This window comes from Salvelinus fontinalis, chromosome 4 (assembly GCF_029448725.1).
Source record: "Salvelinus fontinalis isolate EN_2023a chromosome 4, ASM2944872v1, whole genome shotgun sequence".
NCBI classification, from domain to species: Eukaryota; Metazoa; Chordata; class Actinopteri; order Salmoniformes; family Salmonidae; genus Salvelinus; species Salvelinus fontinalis.
This window is the reverse complement of record NC_074668.1, coordinates 15,507,170-15,533,446: the sequence shown is the minus strand read 5'-3', so window position 1 is coordinate 15,533,446 and position 26,277 is coordinate 15,507,170. Positions and strand designations below refer to the sequence as shown.

General features: G+C 40.7%; 3 protein-coding genes and 1 long non-coding RNA gene across 5 annotated transcripts; 1 reads left to right on the top strand and 3 right to left on the bottom strand.

Annotated features, from left to right (window-relative positions):
- The first annotated feature begins 1,372 nt into the window (after positions 1-1,372).
- On the top strand, positions 1,373-8,162 carry LOC129853152 (uncharacterized). 2 transcript variants are annotated; one of them, XR_008759087.1, is made up of 4 exons: positions 1,373-1,728; positions 3,438-3,484; positions 3,637-3,923; positions 8,025-8,162. It is a non-coding gene; the product is annotated as an uncharacterized LOC129853152 (long non-coding RNA). The 2 variants fall into 2 exon arrangements; XR_008759086.1 differs by having other exon boundaries at positions 1,376-3,484.
- On the bottom strand, positions 3,472-5,378 carry LOC129853150 (uncharacterized). The gene is made up of 2 exons (XM_055918887.1): positions 4,621-5,378; positions 3,472-4,123 (listed from the first exon to the last, which is right to left on the bottom strand). The coding sequence occupies exons 1-2, from the start codon at positions 5,204-5,206 to the stop codon at positions 3,612-3,614; spliced, it is 1,098 nt and encodes a 365-aa protein (XP_055774862.1). The 5' UTR covers positions 5,207-5,378; the 3' UTR covers positions 3,472-3,611.
- LOC129853151 (translation initiation factor IF-2-like) lies at positions 5,403-8,090 on the bottom strand. The gene is made up of 2 exons (XM_055918888.1): positions 8,006-8,090; positions 5,403-7,710 (listed from the first exon to the last, which is right to left on the bottom strand). The coding sequence occupies exons 1-2, from the start codon at positions 8,086-8,088 to the stop codon at positions 6,981-6,983; spliced, it is 813 nt and encodes a 270-aa protein (XP_055774863.1). The 5' UTR covers positions 8,089-8,090; the 3' UTR covers positions 5,403-6,980.
- An 8,168-nt stretch (positions 8,163-16,330) lies between the features above and the next one.
- Positions 16,331-20,552, bottom strand: LOC129853149 (trichohyalin-like). Its single transcript, XM_055918886.1, has 3 exons — positions 17,948-20,552; positions 16,554-17,055; positions 16,331-16,402 (listed from the first exon to the last, which is right to left on the bottom strand). Exons 1-3 carry the CDS (start codon positions 20,550-20,552, stop codon positions 16,378-16,380), a joined length of 3,132 nt encoding a protein of 1,043 aa, XP_055774861.1. The 3' UTR covers positions 16,331-16,377.
- Between the last annotated feature and the right edge of the window lie 5,725 nt (positions 20,553-26,277).

The following is a 26,277-nucleotide window of genomic DNA, read 5'->3' as shown; positions in this document are numbered from 1 at the left end:
AAAGGGGTGCGGAAAGACAGATAACCCGCGATGGGCCAAACCAAAATATACAAATCTTTTACAATCACATGTATGTACAATATTGATATGAAAAAGTGTTTGTACACCAAAGGAAAACATTAGCTATGCAGCTGTAATTAAATTTAAAAAATACACTGAATTATTATTATTATTATCAAATTATTAACATCCCCTCTTGACCTGGCCTATTTGAATTGGTCCTTGTGTGCAACTTGGTGCATAATCTAGGGGAACAACATCACACTGCTACATTAAGTTGAAGGTGTGGTGATGGTAGGTGTGGTGAAGTAATTATGGTATGGTATTTGTGGTGATGGTAGGTGTAATAGATGTGGTGATGGTAGGTATGTTACTTGTGGTGATGGTAGGTGTGGTGGTAGTTGTGGTAAGTGTGGTGATGATTGATATGATAAGTATGATGATGATAGGTGTGGTAGTTGTGGTAGGTAGGTTTGGTAGGTATGGTGATAGTAGGTGTGGTGATGGTAGCTGTGTAGGTGTGTTGATGGTAGGTGTAATAGTTGTGGTAGGTTGATGTGGTAGGTGTGGTAGTTCTGGTAGGTAGGTGTGGTAGTTGTGGTACGTAGGTGTGGAAGTTGTGTTAGGTAATTTTGGTGATGGTGGATTTTGTAGTTGTGGTAATGATAGATATGGTGGGTATGGTGATGATAGGTGTGGTAGGTAGGTGTGGTAGTTGTGGTAGGTAGGTTTGGTAGATGTGGTACGTAGTTGTGGTGATTAGGCTTGGGCGGTATCCAGATTTTCATATTGTCATACCATCCTTCTCTCATACCGGGATTTACAGTATTACCGGCATAGCACATGAGCGGGTGCTAAAAACACAAGAAAAACCTATGCGCATCTATTACCAGAATGCTAACAAATTAGCACAAACTGATAGCAAATTCACATAGACGCTGTTAGCTAAATGCTAACAACTGAAAACGAATAAACTAATTGCAAAGCAGTGGAGGCTGCTGAGGGGAAGACAGCTCATAATAATGTCTGTAATGAAGTCAATTGAGTGGTCTCAAACACATGGAAACCCCATCTTTGATGTGGTTGATACCACTCCATTGACTGCATTCCAAACATTATTATGAGTCACCGCCTCCTCAGCAGCTTCCACTGTTGCAAAGAAAGGCAAATCCAGCTCATAAAGTTATGTAAGGGATAATCAATGAGGGACTATGAGTTCTATGGCAAATAATGAACACTGTGGAACTGACCTTCCATGGACTTGCATTATTTTCCAGAGAACCCATAAAACCTTGAGTTGATTATCCCTTTAATACCATTGCTATAATTTAACACATTTGCGGCTAGAAATGTGTTCAACATCCACTGAAGTAGCTAGCAAGTTTGCTTCAGTAGTTGCCTTGGTAACCAAACAAACATACTTGCTAGTTTAGATAACCAAACCATCAGTCCTAGCTTGAATTATGAAAATCTAATTCAACAATACCAATACTGTTTTCAATTTGACTTAATTTGTAATGTCCAAAAGTCAAAACGTATTTACCGTGGATTGGAGGGAAGAGGTCTGTGAACCAATATCAGTTTGTTCTATTCATAAAAGTAATATGGGGTGGAAGCTACTGAAGTTTTAGGGAAGCATTTTTCAGGTAAAGTCAATTCAGAGAATGACAGACTTTGATGCCAAACCGCCACTACACCTTCCTGTTCAAGAGAGCACAGCACAACAAGGTGAGTCCAAAAGTGTATTGAGTGCTGCTCTATAAATGATGTAATATGCCAGGGAGATATGTATACTGTAGCTAAGAAAGTAATACTAAGTGTATGTTGTGTAGTAAGCTGTTAGTAGCCCATGTGTCTCACCCTAATAATTTTGTGCCTTTCCCCTCTCATAACTTAGCCTACTGCTCTGACTTGGTGGTGCACATGTAGACTATATATATTGACTACGTCCATCCTAGCTCTCTCATTAATGTCTTAATCAAAATAATGGATTGCCTGTTATCCACTCGTTGTCCCCTCAAGTTTCAGTAGAAACCACATTTGTTTAAGCAAGTCAGCCATATCAGCTATGTTTTTTAAAAAGGATTCACTCCATGGTGCTGAAAAGAAAGCTCTGCTGTTGGGACAGCTTTATGTCGACCCTAACAGTTTGTGGGCACCGTTTGTCAAAGTTATAGTGCAATTAATGTATTGTTTAGTGTTGTGTTGTGTAGTGGCTTTGCTGGCATTCATCTAAAACATTTTGGGTGAATTTTCCACACCAAGATGTACATGCTGCAATCACCACTGGGTGAATTATAACACATCAACCCTGTTACCTATAGATAGACAGTCTAGAAATGTTGAAACAATTTACATTTGTTTGGTAAGCTTGCATTCCATTCCCCCTGTCACATGGGGATCTATGGTTGATTCTAAATGAAATAGTCAACTCTGTTACAGTCAACCCTGTCACTTGATTTGGCACTTAATAGGCACTTGCTATAGTATGTATTTTTTACTTTTGAGATGGGAAAAAATGTGTTTTATTCAGTTGAACATGTGCTCTTTATGACAGAATGTTAGAATTAGGTGAAATAAAAGTTACACTCCCCAAAAGGTACTCAACTGGTGGAACGACCCAAGTACTGAACTTGAGGTGGGAGAGCTAACGATGCGTCTACTGTTGCTCTCTCCTCAGATTCTTAGAGAAGCTATTTCAATCTGATATTTCTCCTCTGGTCTAAAATAGATGTGTATAGAGGACTCCTCTCTAATATAACATGTCACACATTGTAGCAAACTGATGGAATGTTAGGTGTCTCATTGAAAGTCTAACATCTACCATGACTACTGGATGTTTCAATTCTAATAAATAACAAAACAATCCACACCCTAACAACAATATTGCTTTTTTAATAAATGCTTTTATTCAAACGTAAAACTTTAATAACAAAAATGACATTGTCAAACATCACTGGCCTGACTTGAGCAGCTCTGCCTGGGGATGGAGCCAGCAACTCAGCTGCTACCGGTCCGGTCCAGGCTACCTGCAGACCTCCTCCCAGACCTCCCCTTAACAGGTGAGGTGGTGGAAATGATCAGAGTTGCGTTCAACTTGAATAAAGATGAGAAACTCTGGTTTGTGGAGCCACTGGTCTGAGGGGAGGACTTCTGTTTAAACCATGTCCATTTGGGGATATTTTCTAGGACAGTAGAGGTGGTGAGCAGAGATGAATTTAATTAGGATAAAGATGAGAATCTCTGTTCTGGGGAGGAGGGTCACTGACCTTCGATGGTTTGTTGCCTGATAAAGAGGATACTTGCTGGCTTGAGGAGACGATTATGTTTTGTGGAGGAAATGTGGCTTGATGACTTAAAGAGGAGGAAGAATTATTGGGCGACACTTTTAATGACCAACGTAACCTCAGTGGAACTGTGGCTTCTTCGAGTTCCAGATCTAGGCAGACAGCAGGTCAGGAATGCTGTAAGACATCAGAGACAGGTAAGTATCTATATATTTACATGTGTGTTGCATGTACACTAAACCCTCACATTTGGATAATGTCACTTTTTAAAGTGACAACATATATATTAACAGTGTAAAACATGAATAGAAGTTTAAACATTCTTTACCCCAACTTAATTCTCTTCCAGATGCCTGGCCTTTTCTTGTTTTTGGAGGTTAGCTCTGATGTTTCAGCCTCTTCTGGAGCTTCTAGCTGCTGGCTGTCTGGCACCCCCTGTTGGTTCTCTGGCCACTCCTCCTGGTTCTCTGAACTCCCCTCCTGGTTCTCTGCCCATGCCTGTTGCCTCCTTGGCCTTTCCTGGTGGTCATCTCCAGATCCAGTGGGCTGTGTTGTCTCCAGATAATCGTGGCTGTGTTGGGTGGTTAGACACCGGGTGTTGATTTGAGCATCAGCCTCCAGATTCATCTGCTCCAGGTAATGTCCCTTCATCTTCCCCCTCTCCTCCATCAGTTTCTGATGAGTTTGTTTTTTAAGCAGGGACTGCTCTCTCCACTGCTTATTAAAATCCTCCATCTTCTTCCTTCTCATCTCAGCCTTCAGCAGCTCCTTCCTCTTCTCCCTCTCTCTCTCTGCCCGTGTCATGGTGGCTGTTAGCCTTGTGTGTCCAGGGATGGCTGGTAGGGGAGAAGAAGTAGAGTTCACATTCAACTTAGGGATCTGGTATCAACTTAAATTTAATGAACACAGGGAATGAAGAATAGAAAACACAATTGGGTCTCAATGATTGTTTACTCTTTTCAGTTGAGCAAGGCATGGAATTTGTCAATAAAGTGCAATAATTCCCATATGTGATCGCCACTAGTAGCCCCCGGATCCCCCCAAAACACGTATTTGTGTGTGTTTTTAAGGAACTCTTTCTGGGTCTCTACTTAGTCTTGAGAGTTAGACTAGTAGATGACACAATGTACCATTTAAACAGGTGGTTGTTACATCAGCAGTATTTTTCTTGTTATGTCAGTCAGTCACTCAATTAGCCATGTCAGCTAACATATTCTTTAGACAGTAGTTTTATATTGAAACAATGATGCAACATGATGACTGGTGTGGAACTGATGTGTGTAGAGGAGACTAAAGAGGATGATGTCATAAGCAGAGGGAAAACAGGTCTTACCTATGTGGACGATCTTATAGCCCTCCTCAGCTTCTCTCTGATACGTTCTCTCGATCTTCTTGAGGTTCCTCTCCTCCCACTTCTTATTTATCCAGCCCACAGCTCTCCTTCGGATACTTTTATCAGGTGGGAGAATGTCCTCCTTGTCTTCTTCCTTCTCCTCCTCCTCTAAGTCGCCCCTCTTGTGGTTTTCAAGGATCTCCCTTCTTTCCTCTTCCACCATCTCCTCTCTTCTTTTTGCCTCTATTATCTCTCTCTCTCTGATTAAAGATAAATGGCATTCAATGGCTCTCTTTCTCTCCTCCTCTCTCTCTTCCTCTCTCTGCCTCTCCTCCTCTCTTAGTCTGAACATTTCTTTCTGTCTAGCAATTTCAATCTCTTGTTTTTTATCCTGCTCCTCTTGTTGTCTTGCCCTCTCCTGTTTTCTTTCCATCTCCAGCCGTCTTTCCTCCTTCTCCCTCCTGATTTGTTGTCCTCTTTCTATGTGTTCTCGTTCCCCCTTCAACACTTCTAACCTTCTCTCTTTACGTCTATTGAAGACTTCCTGTGCTTTTGCTTTAACATTAACTACTACATGTTTCTTCATGCTTACTTCCTTTCCTCTCTCTTCTCTTTCCCTGTACTCTTCCTCTGCTTCCTTAATCACTTCATGCTTTTCTTCTATCTCTCTCTCCTGTTCTATCTCCAGTTCATTCTGTCCCTCAATTTCCCCAAAAATATTTTTCTGCCCCTCCTTTCTTCTTCCTGCTTCCTCCCTCTCTCTAATCATCTTTTCTTTCTCCATCTCTTTCTGTTGCTGATCTTTTAATTCCATCTCTCTCTGATTCTTATTGTCTTTCTCCATTTCTTTCTCCTTCTCCATTTGTTTCTGTCTCTCCTCTTGTTGTTGTCGTCTGTGTATCTCTTCTATCTCTCGCTGTCTCTCTTCTTCTCTTTCCATATTTTTCTGTCTCTTCTCCATTCTCTTCCTTTTGATCTCTCTCTGTCTCTCTTTCTCTCGCTCTCTTTCTTCCTCTTCCATCTCTATTTGCTTCTGTTTGCGTCTCTCTTCTTCTTCTCTCTCCATCTCCTTCTTCTTATCATCTTCTTCTTGTCTCTGTTTTGGTATTTTCTCCATTCTCTTTCTTTCTACCTCTTTCTGTTTGTTGTTCTCACCCTCCATCTTCTCCTCCATGTCCATTTGGTTCTGTTTCCATTTATATTTGTCTGTTTCCATGTTTTCTAATTCTTTCAGCTGTTCCTTGATTTTCTTGAAGACTTCCTCCAATTCAGACTTCTTATTGTCATTGATGAGGGCTGTCTCCATCTCCATCTCTCTCTCCACTCTATTTTTCATCTCCTCTTCACTTCGTCTCCAATCATTTTCTCTCTCTCTGTCTCTATCAAATGTTCTCTCTGGTTCAGTCTCGTCTTTCAATCTAATCTCTTCTTTCATTCTCGCAACCTCTCTGTCTAACACTAGTACATTTTGGTTAACCTGTTTCCCTCTCTCATTCTGTCTTCTATACGCTTCTTTCGCTCTTTCAAATTTGATTTTGTATTGAATCTCTTTTGTTGTCATATCTTCTTTCAGTCTCTCAACCTCTCTCTCTAACTCTTTCACCTTTTCGTTAACCAGTTTGACTTTCTCATTCTCTGCAATATGCATGTCTCTTTCCCTTTCAAATATGACTTCCTTTTCAGTCTCTTTCAATCTCTCAATCTCTCGTTCTAACACTTTTATCGTTTCTTCTGCCTGTTTCACTTTCTTCTTCATTTCTTGTCTTTCCAATTCTGCTTTTCTGTCCCTTTCTTCCTCTCTTTCCCTCTCTCTTTCTGTCTCAATAGGTTTGTTGTTCCAGGCCAGTCTTGGTCGCTGATCCTCCATGACTTTCTGCCTGATCCTCAATCTCTCTATCTCTTGCTTAATTGGAAAAGGTTAAATTAGTGATAATCTTTGACCAAGACATACTTTCAAAGGATTTGCAAAGAATGATACATAGAAATACAACTTAGACCTAGGTAATTGAATCAAACACTGGACAACATCAATAGCAGAGTCATTTTGATCAATTCATCTGGACAATTCATTGTCAGTTAATGTATTGACATGGATTGAAAAAATTATGAGATATTTTATGTAATAAATTATGTCCAAAATGTGTACAAATATAAACACACAACTAACTTGCCCATTCAGTTAGGGGTTTGAGAAATTCCCATTGCAATTTGTGTGATGTTAAAACAATGTTGCCTCTGATGTTTATGCTTGTAGAAATTACTCCTACAAATGATGTTTCACTAATGCAATTATTTACAACCTGTACAGATACAGTTATCAACAACAACAACAGTAATGACGTGAATAAGGAAGTGGATATTCAACCGGCAGAAGAAAGGCGTAGGGGTTGAGATAAATGAAGGTTAGGTTTAGGACCTAGGGTTGGGTTATGGTAAAGGTTAGGTATAGTTTCAGTAAGGTTAAGGTAAGGGTTAACGTTTAGGAAAGGCATAAAAGTTAACATTGGGTTAGCGTACAGCTGTCTGCCGCCATTCATTTTCAGCCAGGTGAATATACACTGCCTTTTAATAATAACAATGACATGTCTTACGTGGGCCAGTTGTAGGTCCACCATCAGCAGCTCCAGCAGTTGTTGTAGTCTGTTGATCTCCTGCATTTTTCTCTGGTTCTCCTCCCATTCTGTGGCTCTCTCTGCCTCCCTCTTTCTCTCTGCTTCCCTCTGTCTCTCTGCCTCCCTCTGGCTCTCTGCCTCCCCCTGGCTCTCTGCCTCCCTCAGTCTCAGGATCTCAGCCTTCCACTCTTTCATAATACCTCTTTCTACTCTTCTGCTCCTCCTTTCATCTTTCAAAAGGGCTCTGAGATGGTCTGTCTCAGACTGTAGTTGTTCAATCATCTCGTCCTTCTCCGTTCCACCATTCCTCTTCTTCTTTTCCTCCTCCCAGAGGCACACTTGAAGTCTGTCCATCTCCTTCTTCTGATTTCGGATCGTTCGATCCTTCTCCCTCAACTCAAGCATGTGGGCTTCCTTCTCTGTACAGGTCTTCTTCTCTTCCCTCAGGAACTGAACCTCCATCTCTGCCTGCTTGTAGCTGGGAGCAAAGGAATGTCAACACATTATTTAGGAAGTGAACTCAGACAATTTACTACAATATTACAATAATAATTCAACATCTGCTCAATGAAACTGCCTTTAATCACACAACTCACTCAACTGTGACTTACAGTACGTGAATGTGATGAGTTGACTGTCCATGATGGCCAGTGGTGGGTAATGTGTAGCTCTGGTCCAGGGCGTTACATACAGCTTGCAGACACTGAGCATTCCTTCAGCAAGCTGCACATAATGCCCTGGACCAGAGCTAGGTTACGTGATGAATGACTTACAGACTGTTCCACATGATAGGAGGGGGTAAGAAGACAGTCCCAGTAGGAGACGGAGATCGTCCAGAAGAAGAAGAGGTGTCCATCTCCTCAGAGACTGCAGGAAAGGTCTACAAGTTTTATTTCTGGAAAATAAAGAGATGCCTTCGTTCAGCAACAATGTGTGTTTCTATGTTTCTGTCACTAGATGGTGCCATTGTAAACAACATTTACTCACCAGGTCAGTGAATTCAGAAACAGCCTTCAGACTACAGTACTCAAGCTCTAGCCTACAACCCATCATGCATCAGCACGACTAATATAATAATACCTCATCACAACTTCATAATCACAGTACACCTGGATTGTGTTCACAAAGTGTTTCAGGGTAGGAGTGCTGATCTAGGATCAGGTCCCCTCCTGTCAATCAAAACGTATTCAGTTTGATTTAAAAGACAGAACTGATCATTGATCAGCACTCCTTCTATGAGACTTTGTGAATATGAGCCTATGTGAAAGAACCTTTCTGGCATGTGCTGGCTAGACAGTACACAGACAGACAGACAGATAAGTCAGCAAGACAAACAGACAGAAGAGTAAATACAGATGGAGTGATTGATAGCAACAGAAAAAAACTAATCCATAATTAATAATTGTATTTTATAAGGCTAGCTAGATAATGTCAGAAAGAAAACATATTTCAAATACATTAACGTTCACCTTCACATGTGGTATCTTACCATGACAGAATTATAGGCTAAGTAGGCTAGCGGATGGTTAATGTATTGTAAACTTTTGTAAATATTTGACTCACCTCAAATCACACTTGTCAAAGCGCAGTTTTAGTGTGGAACCGAATAACATCTTCGGCATTAACTTTCTCTGTTCTGGGACTGTATTGTTGCGTCATTTGGAACGCTTGAGCGTCATAATCCGTTCACCGCGCCTGCTTGATTGACAGCTAGGGGTTCTCCTGCGCATCAGTGTCCAAAAGTCGATATGGTTTAGCTACTCATAATTGATCAAGACATTTATAACTATTTTCACTTTACTTTTATTTCGTGTATTTTTGCCTAATGTTATTTGGTAGTCTATGTTGTGTAATTTGTCTTTGTATGGGCCTAAAGTTCAATTAAATACAAACAGCAACCATAGCCTGCAAACATTTCCCACACAAATACAAATGTGGGTGTTTAGTGAGAACACAAAATAATAACAGGACAGCCATAACTGTACAAACAAACATACTATCACAACTCTGGTGCACCTGTCCAGGTCGAACTGTTCAGTATGTCACCATCACCAACTGCTGGACTACACCTGTTCCCCGGGGTACAAGAATCCAGTTGGTCCGTTTTCAATTGGCCACCGTTACCTCAAGAACAGCTTATTCCAATGAATTATAACCTCTTATTAGTTTGTTCCTGTGACAGTCAAATCCCAACGCCCTAACTGCCTGTTGATTGTGGTGCTCTGTTTGGATCTGATCTCTCCGCTGTAGTAGTGATGGGCTTTCTGAGTCTTTTCGGTGAGCCGGAACATTTGACTCCGTTCAAGTAAAAGAGCGGGTTAATTTGGCTCTGAAACGGATCTACCTTTAAAATGCTTAAAATCAATATAGAACAATGAAAAAAATGCAAATATTAATTGTAAAAGCCAAAATGTAGGCGTCCATTAAGTCAGATCGTGAAATGCATTTAAAGCATTAAATAAATCCTCGTGGACCAGATTGACCCGCTCTCCCCACTTTTTATTGTTTCTGCAGTGAGGATTCACCCCCTTTAGATAGTGATGTTGTAATTTATCTACAGATCAACGTTGTTCTGAGCTCAACAAGCAGTAGTAGCAGTATGCAAATCAGAGAGCCAGATGAATGGCTCTTTCACCGATGCAATTCGGTTCCCGACGTTCAACAAAAAGATGCGTTCAAAAAGAGCAGTTCGTTCGTGAACGACACATCACCACACTGTAGTTGTCCACCATTGCGTAACGTGAGCTGGAGGAGCGTTCGTCCAACTTCTCATCCAAGTAAATGACAGCGGCGCATCATCCATCCGCTGAACTCCCAAGGGACTGGGAGGATAGTTTACGATGCAACACGCGTTTAGGGAGTACATTCATTGTAACGCAATGACTGTTTTTAAATTCTTGAGGGACTCCTGTTCCAGGGGACATCTCAGCAGCGATGTCTCTCTGCTGTGCGTCAGAGGTGGGATCTTTTCCTTCTTCACTATGCTTATTATACTGTAGATATCGGTCACATTAATGACATTGCACTCAGGAAAGTTGTCTGTCGGAGATTGGGGAGATGCGCATCGACGTTGAGTTGTCACGTTCCAGTCTAAACATGACCTGGGATGTGAGAAGGGAGCTTTTCTATAACACATGTAGATTACATGTAGGTCTTAATTAAAAAACTATCACCACACATCTACACAATTTATAACTCACTGTACTATCAGTGGCAATTTGGCAAAAGCTATAAATTACTGGAGGCCTGTGCTAAACGGTGCTACAACCATTATATTATAAACTACTAACATGTAAGCTAACATTGACTGAAATCAACTAGCCTAGAGCTAGCTAGCGCAAAGAGAAGCTAAATTTGGTTAGCATCAAGTTAGCAAACTTTTGAGCGCTATTTTTGTAGAAATATTAACACATTTTATCGTGACATCACATATTTACATATATTACCTGAACTAAACTGAGTCTTTGTTGATAGAAAATAAAATAAATAGGATCTTAAACTTTGTTGAGAAAAAGTACAAAGTTCAGACGCCATCTTGATCCCTTCTCTTACATGTAAACCATTAGCAACCTAGCCAACCTCCATTACTTACAATGGGGAAAATACCAACCAGTTTATCACTCTGTTAAAACTCTCTTTAATTGACCAAACTCATGGACTATGTAGTTAACCATGTTACCTCAATATTTTCAGAGTCATATTGCACTTTTGCACATTACGTAACTGAATTAATAGGGTCAAATGATGAGACGAAGAAACGTTATTAGTTTTCAGTAGTAGACATTCTCCAAGATTGAAGAAGAAACCTCTAAGACCTCACGATCTCACTAACGCTCCCCATTGACGTCACAGCGCCCCATAGCAGCAGTAATCATATACATTACTTTAAATGCAAATACCTGGGAGGCCTAGAAAATGATACAAGGGATGGCTCCATCAGATAACAATTTTTATTTTTATTTTATTTTCACCTTTATTTAACCAGGTAGGCAAATTGAGAACACGTTCTCATTTACAATTGCGACTTGGCCAAGATAATGCAAAGCAGTTCGACACATACAACAACACATAGTTACACATGGAGTAAAACAAACATACAGTCAATAATACAGTGAAAAATAAGTCTATATACAATGCGAGCAAGTGAGGTGAGATAAGGGAGGTGAATGCAAACAATATATAAATAGATAAAAATATTTTTAAAAGGCCATGGTGGTGAAGTAAATACAATATATCAAGTAAAAAACACTGGAATGGTTGGTTTGCAGTGGAAGAAAGTGCAAAGTAGAGATAGAAATAATGGGGTGCAAAGGAGCAAAATAAATAAATAAATACAGTAGGTAAAGAGGTAGTTGTTTGGGCTAAATTATAGATGGGCTATGTACAGGTGCAGTAATCTATGAGCTGCTCTGACAGCTGGTACTTAAAGCTAGTAAGGGAGATAAGTGTTTCCAGTTTCAGAGATTTTTGTAGTTCGTTCCAGTCATTGGCAGCAGAGAACTGGAAGGAGAGGCGGCCAAAGGAAGAATTGGTTTTGGGGGTGACCAGAGAGATATACCTGCTGGAGCGCGTGCTACAGGTAGGTGCTGCTATGGTGACCAGCGAGTTGAGATAAGGGGGGACTTTACCTAGCAGGGTTTTGTAAATGAAATAAAACATCAAAAATATGACCATACATATTTGTATGTGGCACATATACACATGGCATATGCTTGGGTGCCACCTTGACATCTCTGATCTGCTTGCCTCAATGGTGGAAAAAGTACTCAATTGTCATACTTGAGTAAAAGTAAAGATACCTTAACTTTGGGCTGCAAGCCCGAAGCCGGGCACAATATGACAACAGCCACTTCAAGTGCAGGGCGCGAAATTCAAAATATATTTTTTAGAAATATTTAACTTTCACACATTAACACGTCCAATACAGCAAATGAAAGATAAACATCTTGTGAATCCAGCCAACATGTCCGATTTTTAAAATGTTTTACAGCGAAAACAGCACGTATATTTATGTTAGCTCACCACCAAATACAAAAAAGGACAGACATTTTTCACAGCACAGGTAGCATGCACAAAACCAACCTAACTAACCAAGAACCAACCAAACTAACCAAGAAACAACTTCATCAGATGACAGTCTTATAACATGTTATTCAATAAATCTATGTTTTGTTCGAAAAATGTGCATATTTGAGCTATAAATCAGTTTTACATTGCAGCTACCGTCAGAAATAGCACCGAAGCAGCCAGAGTAATTACAGACACCAACGTCAAATACCTAAATACTCATGATAAAACATTTCTGAAAAATACATGGTGTACAGCAAATGAAAGACAGGCATCTTGTGATTCCAGCCAATATTTCCGATTTCTTAAGTGTTTTACAGCGAAAACACAATATAGCATTATATTAGCTTACCACAATAGCCAGAAACACAAGCCATTTACCAGCAGCAAAAGTTAGCGATCGTAACAAACCAGCAAAAGATATATAATTTTTGACTAAGCTTGATAAGCTTCATCAGATGACAGTCCTATAACAGCAGGTTATACATACACTTATGTTTTGTTTGAAAATGTGCATATTTAGAGCTGAAATCAGTGGTTATACATTGTGCTAACGTAGCATCTTTTTCCCACAACGTCCGGATATTTTTCTGACACTCACATATTCTGACCAAATAACTATTCATAAACATTACTAAAAAATACATGTTGTATAGGAAATGATAGATACACTAGTTCTTAATGCAATCGCCGTGTTAGAATTCTAAAAATAACTTCATTACGACATGCAGTTTACGTTATGGCGAGAGCGTGCCCAAAATCTGGGCGCAAACTACTAGTTCACATGTTCGACAGATATATGAAATAGCATCATAAAATGGGTCCTACTTTTGATGATCTTCCATCAGAATGTTGTACAAGGGGTCCTTTGTCCAGAACAATCGTTGTTTGGATTTAGAATGTCCTCTTCTCCAGTCAATTAGCACGGAAAGCTAGCAAAGTGGCGCGAAGCTCTCCTTCCTGAACATACGCAGACAAAGCAACACACCTAACGTCCCGAAAAAATGTCAATAATCTAATAAAACTATATTGAAAAAACATACTTTACGATGATATTGTCACATGTATCAAATAAAATCAAAGCCGGAGATATTAGTCGTCTATAACGACAGCTTTACAGAAGGCAATACCAGGTCACTTCTCGCGCGTTCCAGAAAACAGGAAATTGGGGTCGCGTCATGCCAAGAGCTTTTATTCGACCTCAGATCATGTTATACACTCCATTTCTTCTCTCACTGCCTGTTGACATCTAGTGGAAGGCGTATGAAGTGCATGTATACTAATAAATATCAAGCACATTTATAGGCAGGCCCTAGAACAGAGCATCGATTTCAGATTTTCCACTTCCTGTCAGGAAGTTTGCTGCAAAATGAGTTCTGTTTTACTCACAGATATAATTCAAACGGTTTTAGAAACTAGAGAGTGTTTTCTATCCAATAGTAATAATAATATGCATATTGTACGAGCAAGAATTGAGTACGAGGCCGTTTGAAATGTGCACCTTTTATCCAGGCTACTCAATACTGCCCCTGCAGCCCAAAGAGGTTAATAGAAAATGACTCAAGTAAAAGTGAGAGTCACCCAGTAAAATTCGACTTGAGCTAAAGTCTAAAAGTATTTGGTTTTAAATATACTTAAGTATCAAATGTAAATGGAATATCTCAAATGTACTTAAGTATCAAAAGTAAAAGTACAAGTGTAAACCATTTCAAATTCCTTATATTAAGCAAACTAGATGGCACAATTTTCTTTTTTTAAATGTATTTGATAGCCAGGGGCACACCCCAACACTCAGATATAATTTACAAACAAAGCTTTAGTGAGTCCGCCAGATCAGAGGCAGTAGGGGTGACCGGGGAAGTTCTCTTGATAAGTGTGTGAATTGGACCATTTTCCTATCAAAATGTAACAAGTACTTTTGGGTGTCAGGGAAAATGTATTGAGGAAAAAGTACCCCGAATTGTTTTCTTTGGGAATATAGTGAAGCAAAACTTGGCAAAAATATAATAGTAAAATAAAGTACAGATACCACAAAAAACGACTTAAGTAGTATTTTAAAGTAGTTTTACTTAAGTACTTTATACCAGTGGCTAGCCAGGATTTGTCACGTCTGCTCCCGCTCTTCCCCCCTGGTGCTTGAGGGCGCCATGCTGCCCTGCATCACGCACTCATATCATTCATTACGCACACCTGCCTTCCCTCGTCACGAGCAGCAGCGATATTGGACTCAGCTGGACTCACTCATCACCTGTTATTACCTCTCCTATATTTGTGAGTTCCCCAGCTCTGTTCCCCACTTCTGCATTAATCGTTTTTTGTTTGTGTTACCAGTTTGCTTATGCTGTTCCTGTCTCGTTCCATGTCAGTTCTTTATTAAATGTTTGACTCCCCGTACCTGCTTCGTCTCTCCAGCGTCATTCCATGTGACAGGATTAGCTGTTTGTATCTAGTCTCTAGTGTATGTTGTGTAGTAAGCTGTTAGTAGCCCATGTGTCTCACCCTAATAATGTTGTGCCTTTCCCCTCTCATAACTTAGCCTACTGCTCTGACTTGGTGGTGCACATGTAGACTATATATATTGACTACGTCCATCCTAGCTCTCTCATTAATGTCTTAATCAAAATGACGGATTGCCTGTTATCCACTCGTTGTCCCCTCAAGTGTCAGTAGAAACCACATTTGTTTAAGCAAGTCAGTCATATCAGCTATGTTTTTTAAAAAGGAATCACTCCATGGTGCTGAAAAGAAAGCTCTGCTGTTGGGACAGCTTTATGTCGACCCTAACAGTTTGTGGGCACCGTTTGTCAAAGTTATAGTGCAATTAATGTATTGTTTAGTGTTGTGTTGTGTAGTGGTTTTGCTGGCATTCATCTAAAACATTTTGGGGGAGTTTTCCCCACAAAGATGTACATGCTGCAATCACCACTGGGTGAATTATAACACATCAACCCTGTTACCTATAGATAGACAGTCTAGAAATGTTGAAACAATTTACATTTGTTTGGTAAGCTTGCATTCCATTCCCCCTGTCACATGGGGATCTATGGTTGATTCTAAATGAAAAAGTCAACTCTGTTACAGTCAACCGTGTCACTTGATTTGGCACTTAATAGGCACTTGCTATAGTATGTATTTTGTTACTTTTGAGATGGGAAAACATGTGTTTTATTCAGTTGAACATGTGCTCTTTATGACAGAATGTTAGAATTAGGTGAAATAAAATTTACACTCCCCAAAAGGTACTCAACTGGTGGAACGACCCAAGTACTGAACTGGAGGTGGGAGAGCTAACGATGAGTCTACTGTTACTCTCTCCTCAGATTCTTAGAGAAGCTATTTCAATCTGATATTTCTCCTCTGGTCTAAAATTGATGTGTATAGAGGACTCCTCTCTAATATAACATGTCACACATTGTAGCAAACTGATGTAATGTTAGGTGTCTCATTGAAAGTCTAACATCTACCATGACTACTGGATGTTTCAATTCTAATAAATAACAAAACAATCCACACCGTAACAACAATATTGCTTTTTTAATAAATGCTTTTATTAAAAGGTAAAACTTTAATAACAAAAATGACATCGTCAAACATCACTGGCCTGACTTGAGCAGCTCTGTCCGGGGATGGAGCCAGCAACTTAGCTGCTACCGGTCCGGTCCAGGATACCTGCAGACCTCCTTTTTAGCACCTCCCCTTAACAGGCGAGGTGGTGGAAATTATCAGAGTTGTGTTCAACTTTAATAAAGATGAGAAACTCTGGTTTTTGGAGCCACTGGTCTGAGGGGAGGACTTCTGTTTAAACCATGTCCATTTGGGGAAATTTTCTAGGACAGTAGAGGTGGTGAGCAGAGATGAATTTAATTAGGATAAAGATGAGAACCTCTGCTCTGGGGAGGAGGGTCACTGACCTTCAATGGTTTGTTGCCTGATAAAGAGGATACCTACTGGCTTGAGACGATAATGTTTTGTGGAGGAAATTTGGCTTGATGACTTAAAGAGGAGGAGGAATTATTGGGCAACCCTTTTAATGACCAACGTAACCTCAGTGGAACTGTGGCTTCTTCGAGTTCCAGCTCTAGGCAGACAGCAGGTCAGGAATGCTGTAAGACATCAGAGACAGGTAAGTATCTATATATTTACATGTGTGTTGCATGTACACTAAACCCTCACATTTGGATAATGTCACTTTTTAAAGTGACAACATATATATTAACAGTGTAAAACATGAATAGATGTTTAAACATTCTTTACCCCATCTTAATTCTCTTCCAGATGCCTGGCCTTTTCTTGTTCTTGGAGGTTGGCTCTGATGTTTCAGCCTCTTCTGGAGCTTCTAGCTGCTGGCTGTCTGGCCCCCCCTGCTGGTTCTCCGGCCACTCCTGCTGGTTCTCTGAACTCCCCTCCTGGTTCTCTGCCCATGCCTGTTGCCTCCTTGGCCTTTCCTGGTGGTCATCTCCAGATCCAGTGGGCTGTGTTGTCTCCAGATAATCGTGGCTGTGTTGGGTGGTTAGACACCGGGTGTTGATTTGAGCATCAGCCTCCAGATTCATCTGCTCCAGGTAATGTCCCTTCATCTTCCCCCTCTCCTCCATCAGTTTCTGATGAGTTTGTTTTTTAAGCAGGGACTGCTCTCTCCACTGCTTATTAAAATCCTCCATCTTCTTCCTTCTCTCCTCAGCCTTCAAAAGTTCCTTCCTCTTCTCCCTCTCTCTCTCTGCCCGGGTCATGGTTAGCATTATGGGTCCAGGGATGACTGGGAGGGGAGAAGAAGTAGAGTTCACATTAAACTTAGTGGATCTGGTATCAACTTAAATGTAATGGACAGGGAATTAGGAATAGAAAACCCAGTTGGATCTCAATGATTCTTTATTCTTCTCAGTTGAGCAAGGCATGGAATTTGTCAATAAAGTGAAATAATTCCCATCCCGAAATGACCTGACCCTAAGTTTAACATGAGTCCCAAATGGCACCTATTCTTTGTATAGTGCCAGGGCCGGCCCTAGGCATATGCGATTGCTTAGGGTCCAATGGCAACTAGGGGTGCCCCCCCCAAAAAAAATGTTTTGGGTCGAATTACCCAGGGGCCTTGACCTACAGTGAGCCCCCATTGATTTTGTTAGTCACTGTCATTCAGATATTATCTTAACATGCCATAAGGCATGGCAAAATGTGTAGAATTGAAGGAAATAGATTCAAAAGGGCCAACATTTTCTTTCAACCACATGGCAAAATGTGTAGAATTGAAGGAAATTAGGTTTAAAACAGCTAATTCTTCTCTCCACCCCATGGGAAAATGTGTAGAATTGCAGCAAACTGGTTTAAAAACTGCAACATGTTCTCTACGCCTCATTGCAAAGTGTAGATTTGGAGGAAATGTAGTCAAAAACCTGAACAAAATGTTTCTTAGGGCCCCAAAAGGCTATGATGCACTACTTTAGACCAGGATCATGGAGATCCAGTTGGGTTTTCCATTCTGAATTCCCTGTGTACATTACATTTAAGTTGATAACAGATCAGCTTGACCATTTTGGACAGTAGTTTTATATTGAAACAATGATGCAACATGATGACTGGTGTGGAACTGATGTGTGTAGAGGAGACTAAAGAGGATGATGTCATAAAAGCAGAGGGAAAACAGGTCTTACCTTTGTTGACGATCTTACAGCCCTCCTCAGCTTCTCTCTGATAGGTTCTCTCGATCTTCTTGAGGTTCCTCTCCTCCCACTTCTTATTTACCCAGCCCACAGCTCTCCTTCGGATACTTTTATCAGGTGGGAGAATGTCCTCCTTGTCTTCTTCCTTCTCCTCCTCCTCTAAGTCACCCCTCTTGTGCTTTTCAATGAATTCCCTTCTTTCCTCTTCCACCATCTCCTCTCTTCTGTTTAACTCTATTATCTCTCTCTCTCTGATTAAAGATAAATGGCCTTCAATGGCTCTCTTTCTCTCCTCCTCTCTCTCTTCTTCTCTCTGTCTCTCCTCCTCTCTTAGTCTGAACATTTCTTTCTGTCTAGCAATTTCAATCTCTTGTTTTTTATCCTGCTCCTCTTGTTGTCTTGCCCTCTCCTGTTTTCTTTCCATCTCCAGCCGTCTTTCCTCCTTCTCCCTCCTGATTTGTTGTCCTCTTTCTATGTGTTCTCGTTCCCCCTTCAACACTTCTAACCTCCTCTCTTTACGTCTATTGAAGACTTCCCGTGCTTTTGCTTTAACATTAACTACTACATGTTTCTTCATGCTTACTTCCTTTCCTCTCTCTTCTCTTTCCCTGTACTCTTCCTCTGCTTCCTTAATCACTTCATGCTTTTCTTCCATCTCTCTCTCATGTTCTATCTCCAGTTCATTCTGTCCCTCAATTTCCCCCAAAATATTTTTCTGCCCCTCCTTTCTTCTTCCTGCTTCCTCCCTCTCTCTCATAATCATCTTTTCTTTCTCCATCTCTTTCTGTTGTTGATCTTTTACTTCCATCTCTCTCTGATTCTCATTGCCTTTCTCCCTTTCTTTCTCCTTCTCCATTTGTTTCTGTCTCTCCTCTTGTTGTTGTCGTCTGTGTATCTCTTCTATCTCTCTCTGTCTCTTATTCTCCTTCTCTCTTCCCTCCTTCTCCATGTCAATTTGCTTCTGTTTCAATATATCTTCTTCTTCTTGATATCTCTCAAACGTTCTCTTTCTCTCCTCTTGTTGTTGTCGTCTCTCTTTCCCTCCCATCTCTATCTGTCTCTCTTTCTCCCTCTCTCGTTCTTCCTCTTCCATCTCTATTTGCTTCTGTTTACATCTTTCTTCTTCATGCTCTCTTTCAATCTCTCTCTGTCTCTCTTCTTCTCTTTCTTCCTCTTCCATCTCTATTTGCTTCTGTTTACATACTTCTTCTTCATGCTCTCTTTCAATCTCTCTCTGTCTCTCTTCTTTTCTTTCCATATTTTTTTGTCTCTTCTCCATTCTCTTCCTTTTGATCTCTCTCTGTCTCTCTTTCTCCCTCTCTCGTTCTTCCTCTTCCATCTCTATTTTCTTCAGTTTACATCGTTCTTCTTCATTCTCTCTTTCAATCTCTCTCTGTCTCTCTTCTTCTCTTTCTTCCTCTTCCATTTCTATTTGCTTCTGTTTACATATTTCTTCTCCATTCTCTCTTTCAATCTCTCTCTGTCTCTCTTCTTCTCTTTCCATATTTTTCTGTCTCTTCTCCATTCTCTTCCTTTTGATCTCTCTCTGTCTCTCTTCTTCTCTTTCTTCCTCTTCCATCTCTATTTGCTTCTGCTTACATCTTTCTTCTTCATGCTCTCTTTCAATCTCTCTCTGTCTCTCTTCTTCTCTTTCCATATTTTTCTGTCTCTTCTCCATTCTCTTCCTTTTGATCTCTCCCTGTCTCTCTTTCTCCCTCTCTCTTTCTTCCTCTTCCATCTCTATGTGCTTCTGTTTGCGTCTCTCCTCTTCTTCTCTCTCCATCTCTTTCTTCTTCTCATCTTCTTGTTGTCTCTGTTTTGGTATTTTCTCCATTCTCTTTCTTTCTACCTCTTTCTGTTTGTTGTTCTCACCCTCCATCTTCTCCTCCATGTCCATTTGGTTCTGTTTCCATTTAAATTTGTCTGTTTCCATATTTTCACATTCTTTCAGCTGTTCCTTGATTTTCTTGAAGACTTCCTCCAATTCAGACTTCTTTTTGTCATTGATGAGGGCTGTCTCCATCTCCATCTCTCTCTCCACTCTATTTTTCATCTCCTCTTCAGTTCGTCTCCAATCATTTTCTCTCTCTCTGTCTCTATCAAATGTTCTCTCTGGTTCAGTCTCGTCTTTCAATCTAATCTCTTCTTTCATTCTCACAACCTCTCTGTCTAACACTAGTACATTTTGGTTAACCTGTTTCACTCTCTCATTCTGTCTTCTATACGCTTCTTTTGCTCTTTCAAATTTGATTTTGTATTGAATCTCTTTTGTTGTCATATCTTCTTTCAGTCTCTCAACCTCTCTCTCTAACTCTTTCACCTTTTCGTTAACCAGTTTGACTTTCTCATTCTCTGCAATACGCATGTCTCGTTCTCTTTCAAATTTGACTTCCTTTTCAGTCTCTTTCAATCTCTCAATCTCTCGTTCTAACACTTTTATCGTTTCTTCTGCCATTTTCATTTTCTTGTTCATTTCTTGTCTTTCCAATTCTGATTTTCTCTCCCTTTCCATCTCCCTTTCTCTGTCTCTTTCCCTCTCTCTTTCTGTCTCAATAGGTTTGTTGTTCCAGGCCAGTCTTGGTCGCTGATCCTCCATGACTTTCTGCCATAGCCTCAATCTCTCTATCTCTTGCTTAAATTTAAAAGGTTAAATTAGTGATAATCTATGACCAAGACATACTTTCAAAGCATTTGCAGAGAATGATGCATAGAAATACAACTTAGACCTAGGTAATTGAATCAAACACTGAACAACATCAATAGCAGGGTCATTTTGATCAATTCATTGTCAATTAATGTATTGACATGGTTTGAAAGAATTATGAGACATTTTATGGAATCAATTATGTCCAAAATGTGTACAAATACAAACACACAACTAGCTTGCCCATTCAGTTAGGGGTTTGAGAAATTCCCATTGCAATTTAATGTTGCCTCTGATGTTTATGCTTGTAGAAATTACTCCTACAAATGATGTTTCACTAATGCAATTATTTACAACATGCACAGATACAGTTATCAACAACAACAACAGTAATGACGTTAATAAGGAAGTGGATATTCAACCGGCAGAAGAAAGGCGTAGGGGTTGAGATAAATGAAGGTTAGGTTTAGGACCTAGGGTTGGGTTATGGTAAAGGTTAGGTATAGTTTCAGTGAGGTTAAGGTAAAGGTTAACGTTTAAGAAAGGCATAAAAGTTAACATTGGGTTAGCATACAGCTGTCTGCCGCCATTCATTTTCAGCTGGGTGAATATACACTGCCTTTTAATAATAACAATGACATGTCTTACGTGGGCCAGTTGTAGGTCCACCATCAGCAGCTCCAGCAGTTTTCTGAGTCTGTTGATCTCCCGCATTTTTCTCTGGTTGTCCTCCCATTCTGTGGCTCTCTCTGCCTCCCTCTGTCTCTCTGCTTCTTTCTGTCTCTCTGCTTCTCTCTGTCTCTCTGCCTCCCTCTGTCTCTCTGCCTCCCTCTGTCTCTCTGCCTCCCTCTGTATCTCTGCCTCCCTGTGGCTCTCTGCTTCCCTCTGTCTCTCTGCCTCCCTGTAACTCTCTGCCTCCCTGTGGCTCTCTGCCTCCCTCAGTCTCAGGATCTCAGCCTTCCACTCTTTCATAATACCCCTTTCTACTCTTCTTCTCCTCCTTTCATCTGTCAAACGGGCTCTGAGATGGTCTGTCTCAGACTGTAGTTGTTCAATCATCTCGTCCTTCTCCGTTCCACCATTCCTCTTCTTCTTTTCCTCCTCCCAGAGGCAGACTTGAAGTCTGTCCATCTCCTTCTTCTGATTTCGGATCGTTCGATCCTTACCCCTCAACTCAAGCATGTGGGCTTCCTTCTCTGTACAGGTCTTCTTCTCTTCCCTCAGGAACTGAACCTCCATCTCTGCCTGCTTGTAGCTGGGAGCGAAGGAATGTCAACACATCATTTAGGAAGTGAACTCAGACAATTTAGTACAATATTACAATAATAATTACAATTCTGATCAATCAAACTGCCTTTAATCACACAACTCACTCAACTGTGACTTACAGTACGTGAATGTGATGAGTTGACTGTCCATGATGGCCAGACGTGGGTAATGTGTAGCTCTGGTCCAGGGCGTTAAGTACAGCTTGCAGACACTGAGCCTTCCTTCAGCAAGCCGCACATAATGCCCTGGACCAGAGCTAGGTTATGTGATGAATGACTTACAGACTGTTCCACATGATAGGAGGGGGTAAGAAGACAGTCCCAGTAGGAGACGGAGATCGTCCAGAAGAAGAGGTGTCCATCTCCTCAGAGACTGCAGGAAAGGTCTACAAGTTTTCTTTCTGGAAAATAAAGAGATGCCTTCGTTCAGCAACAATGTGTGTTTCTATGTTTCTGTCATTAGATGGCGCCATTGTAAACAACATTTACTCACCAGGTCAGTGAATTCAGAAACAGCCTTCAGACTACGTACTCAAACTCTAGCCTACAACCCATCATGCATCAGCACGACTAATATAATAATACTTCATCACAACTTCATAATCCCAGTACACCTGGATTGTGTTCACAAAGTGTTTCAGGGTAGGAGTGCTGATCTAGGATCAGGTCCCCTCCTGTCAATCAAAACGTATTCAGTTTGATTTAAAAGACAGAACTGATCATTGATCAGCACTCCTTCTATGAGACTTTGTGAATATGAGCCTATGTGAAAGAATCTTTCTGGCATATGCTGGCTAGACAGTACACAGACAGACAGATAGTCGGACAGACAGACAGAAGAGTAAATACAGATAGAGTGATTGATAGCAACAGAAAAAAACGAATCCATAAGTAATAATTGTGTTTTATAAGGCTAGCTAGGTAATGTCAGAAAGAAAACATATTTCAAATACATTAACGTTCACATGTGGTATCTTACCATGACAGAATTATAGGCTAAGTAGGCTAGCGGATGGTTAATGTATTGTAAACTTTTGTAAATATTTGACTCACCTCAAATCACACTTGTCAAAGCGCAGTTTTAGTGTGGAACCGAATAACATCTTCGGCATTAACTTTCTCTGTTCTGGAACTGTATTGTTGCGTCATTTGGAACGCTTGAGCGTCATAATCCGTTCACCGCGCCTGCTTGATTGACAGCTAGGGGTTCTCCTGCGCATCAGTGTCCAAAAGTCGATATGGTTTAGATACTCATAATTGATCAAGACATTAATAACTATTTTCCACTTGACTTTTATTTCGTGTATTTTTGCCTAAGGTTATTTTGTAGTCTATGTTGTGTGATTTGTCTTCGTATGGGCCTAAAGTTCAATTAAATACAAACAGCAACCATAGCCTGCAAACATTTCCCACACAAATACAAATGTGGGTGTTTAGTGAGAACACAAAATAATATCAGGACAGCCATAACTGTACAAACAAACATACAATCACAACTCTGGTGCACCTGTCCAGGTCGAACTGTTCAGTATGTCACCATCACCAACTGCTGGACTACACCTGTTCCCCGGGGTACAAGAATCCAGTTGGTCCGTTTTCAATTGGCCACCGTTACCTCAAGAACCGCCTATTCCAATGAATTATAACCTCTTATTAGTTTGTCCCTGTGACAGTCAAATCCCAACGCCCTAACTGCCTGTTGAGTGTGGTTCTCTGTTTGGATCTAATCTCTCCGCTGTAGTAGTGATGGGATTTCTGAGTCTTTTCGGCGAGAAGGCACATTTGGCTCCGTTCAAGTAAAAGAGCGGGTTCATTTGGCTAATAAACGGATCTTCCTTCAAAATGCTTAAAATCAATCTAGAACAATGAAAAAATTGCAAATAGTCAATGTAAAAGCCAAAATGTAGGCTTCCATTAAATTAAGTCAGATCGTGAAATGCATTTAAAGCATGAAATAAATCCTCGTGGACCAGATTGACCCGCTCTCCCCGCTATTTATTGTTTCTGCAGTGAGGATTCACCCCCTTTAGATAGTGATGTTGTAATTTATCTACAGATAAACGTTGTTCTGAGCTCAACAAGCAGTAGTAGCAGTATGCAAATCAGAGAGCCAGATGAATGACTCTTTCACCGATGCAATTCGGTTCCCGACGTTCAACAAAAAGATCCGTTCAAAAAGAGCCGTTCGTTCGTGAACGACACATCACCACACTGTAGTTGTCCACCATTGCGTAACGTGAGCTGGAGGAGCGTTCGTCCAACTTCTCATCCAAGTAAATGACAGCGGCGCATCATCCATCCGCTGAACTCCCAAGGGACTGGGAGGATAGTTTACGATGCAACACGCGTTTAGGGAGTACATTCATTGTAACGCAATGACTGTTTTTAAATTCTTGAAGGACTCTTGTTCCAGGGGAAATCTCAGCAGCGATGTCTCTCTGCTGTGCGTCAGAGGTGGGATCTTTTCCTTCTTCACTATGCTTATTATACTGTACATATCGGTCACATTAATGACATTGCACTCAGGAAAGTTGTCTGTCGGGCTATTGGGAAGATGCGCATAGACGTTGAGTTGTCACGTTCCAGTCTAAACATGACCTGGGATGTGAGAAGGGAGCTTTTCTATAACACATGTAGATGACATGTTGTCTTTATATGTAGATTATATTTTGGTTTTATATTTCATATTTGATTGATGATTAGGCCTATGACTTTTGATTCCACTTTGGCTGCCTTGCACCATATTGTCCTCTCGCTATATCTTACACTTTATGCCCTTGTGCAGATCTTCTCTCTAAACAATAGTCATGATAGTTTGAATGAGTTGAGTAAACTACACTGTTGTTATCTTCTCAGTCTGTACTGTACTGTCCCTGGAAGACTATCCGCATAGTTCACCTAGATCCAGTCCCCTTTGTACCACTGGTCAACTAATCATCAAAACCTCTGATTAGTGAATCAGGTGTGCTGGTGGTGGAATACATGATATGAACTGGTTAGGGGGAGGACAGGTTTGAGAAGGGAAGGACGAAATTGACTTTTCAGACCAACATCCCATTGACAGCCCGTCTGGCCAAAACTTGAAACTGACTCTAACCTAAACACTAACAACCAAACCCTGAAAGGTAGTCTCATCATGGGTGTGATTCAGACTGTAGTTTCTCCCTGTGTGTCCAGTAAACCTCCTCTCATCATGGGTGTGATTCAGACTGTAGTTTCTCCCTGTGTGTCCAGTAAACCTCCTCTCATCATGGGTGTGATTCAGACTGTAGTTTCTCAGTGTCCAGTAAACCTTCTCTCATCATGGGTGTGATTCAGACTGTAGTTTCTCAGTGTCCAGTAAACCTTCTCTCATCATGGGTGTGATTCAGACTGTAGTTTCTCCCTGTGTGTCCAGTAAACCTCCTCTCGGCATGGGTGTGATTCAGACTGTAGTTTCTCCCTGTGTGTCCAGTAAACCTCCTCTCATCATGGGTGTGATTCAGACTGTAGTTTCTGTGTCCAGTAAACCTCCTCTCATCATGGGTGTGATTCAGACTGTAGTTTCTCCCTGTGTGTCCACTAAACCCCCTCTCATCAAGGGTGTGATTCAGACTGTAGTTTCTCCCTGTGTGTCCAGTAAACCTCCTCTCATCATAGGTGTGATTCAGACTGTAGTTTCTCCCTGTGTGTCCAGTAAACCTTCTCTCATCATAGGTGTGATTCAGACTGTAGTTTCTCCCTGTGTGTCCAGTAAACCTTCTCTCATCATGGGTGTGATTCAGACTGTAGTTTCTCCCTGTGTTTCCAGTAAACCTCCTCTCATCATGGGTGTGATTCAGCCTGAAGCTGGAAAGGCCAGAAGCAACCAACCCGACCACTTTATTACTAGTTGGGGATGGATAGCATCTCTAGAGTCACAGTAGGGCATTTCCATGTAAAAGGACCCTGGAGCACCAATGTGATGTTCATAGGAGCATGTGTAATTGGGTGCCAAATGAAATCTAAGAGTGTTCATTTTTGGGAAATGTAATTCTAGATCCATTTTTAAACCAGTGAAGGCTTTGATTTCTGGGTAAACAGATGGAAAAGGGATCTTAGAAAACATCACCAGAAAAAGTCTTAACAGGTCAAATATCAGAACTACATTAAAAAATAATAATGTTGACGTAAAGACCCCTGCCTACTAATATCAACACTTACATTTGGGTTTGGAGAAATTGTTTAAGGAATATTGACTTGTGCCTTGTAATTCCGTTACCAAAAACCCACATAACTTTCAGATATTTTCACATTTGGATTTGTGAGGAGGGTGGATAATGAAAGTTCACAGAAGTAACAAGTAATGTTGGAGCTAACAATTAGTTCTAGTGATTTTTCTGATATATATTTTGTTTGTGAATTATTAAGTGATTAAAACTCGTAATCCC

Coding starts and splice junctions, on each gene's coding strand:
- LOC129853151 (XM_055918888.1), bottom strand. CDS start 8,088: ATGGACACCTCTTCTTCTTCTGGACGATCTCCGTCTCCTACTGGGACT. Junction 7,711..8,005: donor CCTATCATGTGGAACAGTCT/GTAAGTCATTCA, acceptor CTTTGCTCCCAG/CTACAAGCAGGCAGAGATGG.
- LOC129853149 (XM_055918886.1), bottom strand. CDS start 20,552: ATGGAGGATCAGCGACCAAGACTGGCCTGGAACAACAAACCTATTGAG. Junction 17,056..17,947: donor CTGTAAGATCGTCAACAAAG/GTAAGACCTGTT, acceptor CTCCCCTCCCAG/TCATCCCTGGACCCATAATG. Junction 16,403..16,553: donor TGGAAGAGAATTAAGATGGG/GTAAAGAATGTT, acceptor GATGTCTTACAG/CATTCCTGACCTGCTGTCTG.
- LOC129853150 (XM_055918887.1), bottom strand. CDS start 5,206: ATGAAGAAACATGTAGTAGTTAATGTTAAAGCAAAAGCACAGGAAGTC. Junction 4,124..4,620: donor CTATAAGATCGTCCACATAG/GTAAGACCTGTT, acceptor CTCCCCTACCAG/CCATCCCTGGACACACAAGG.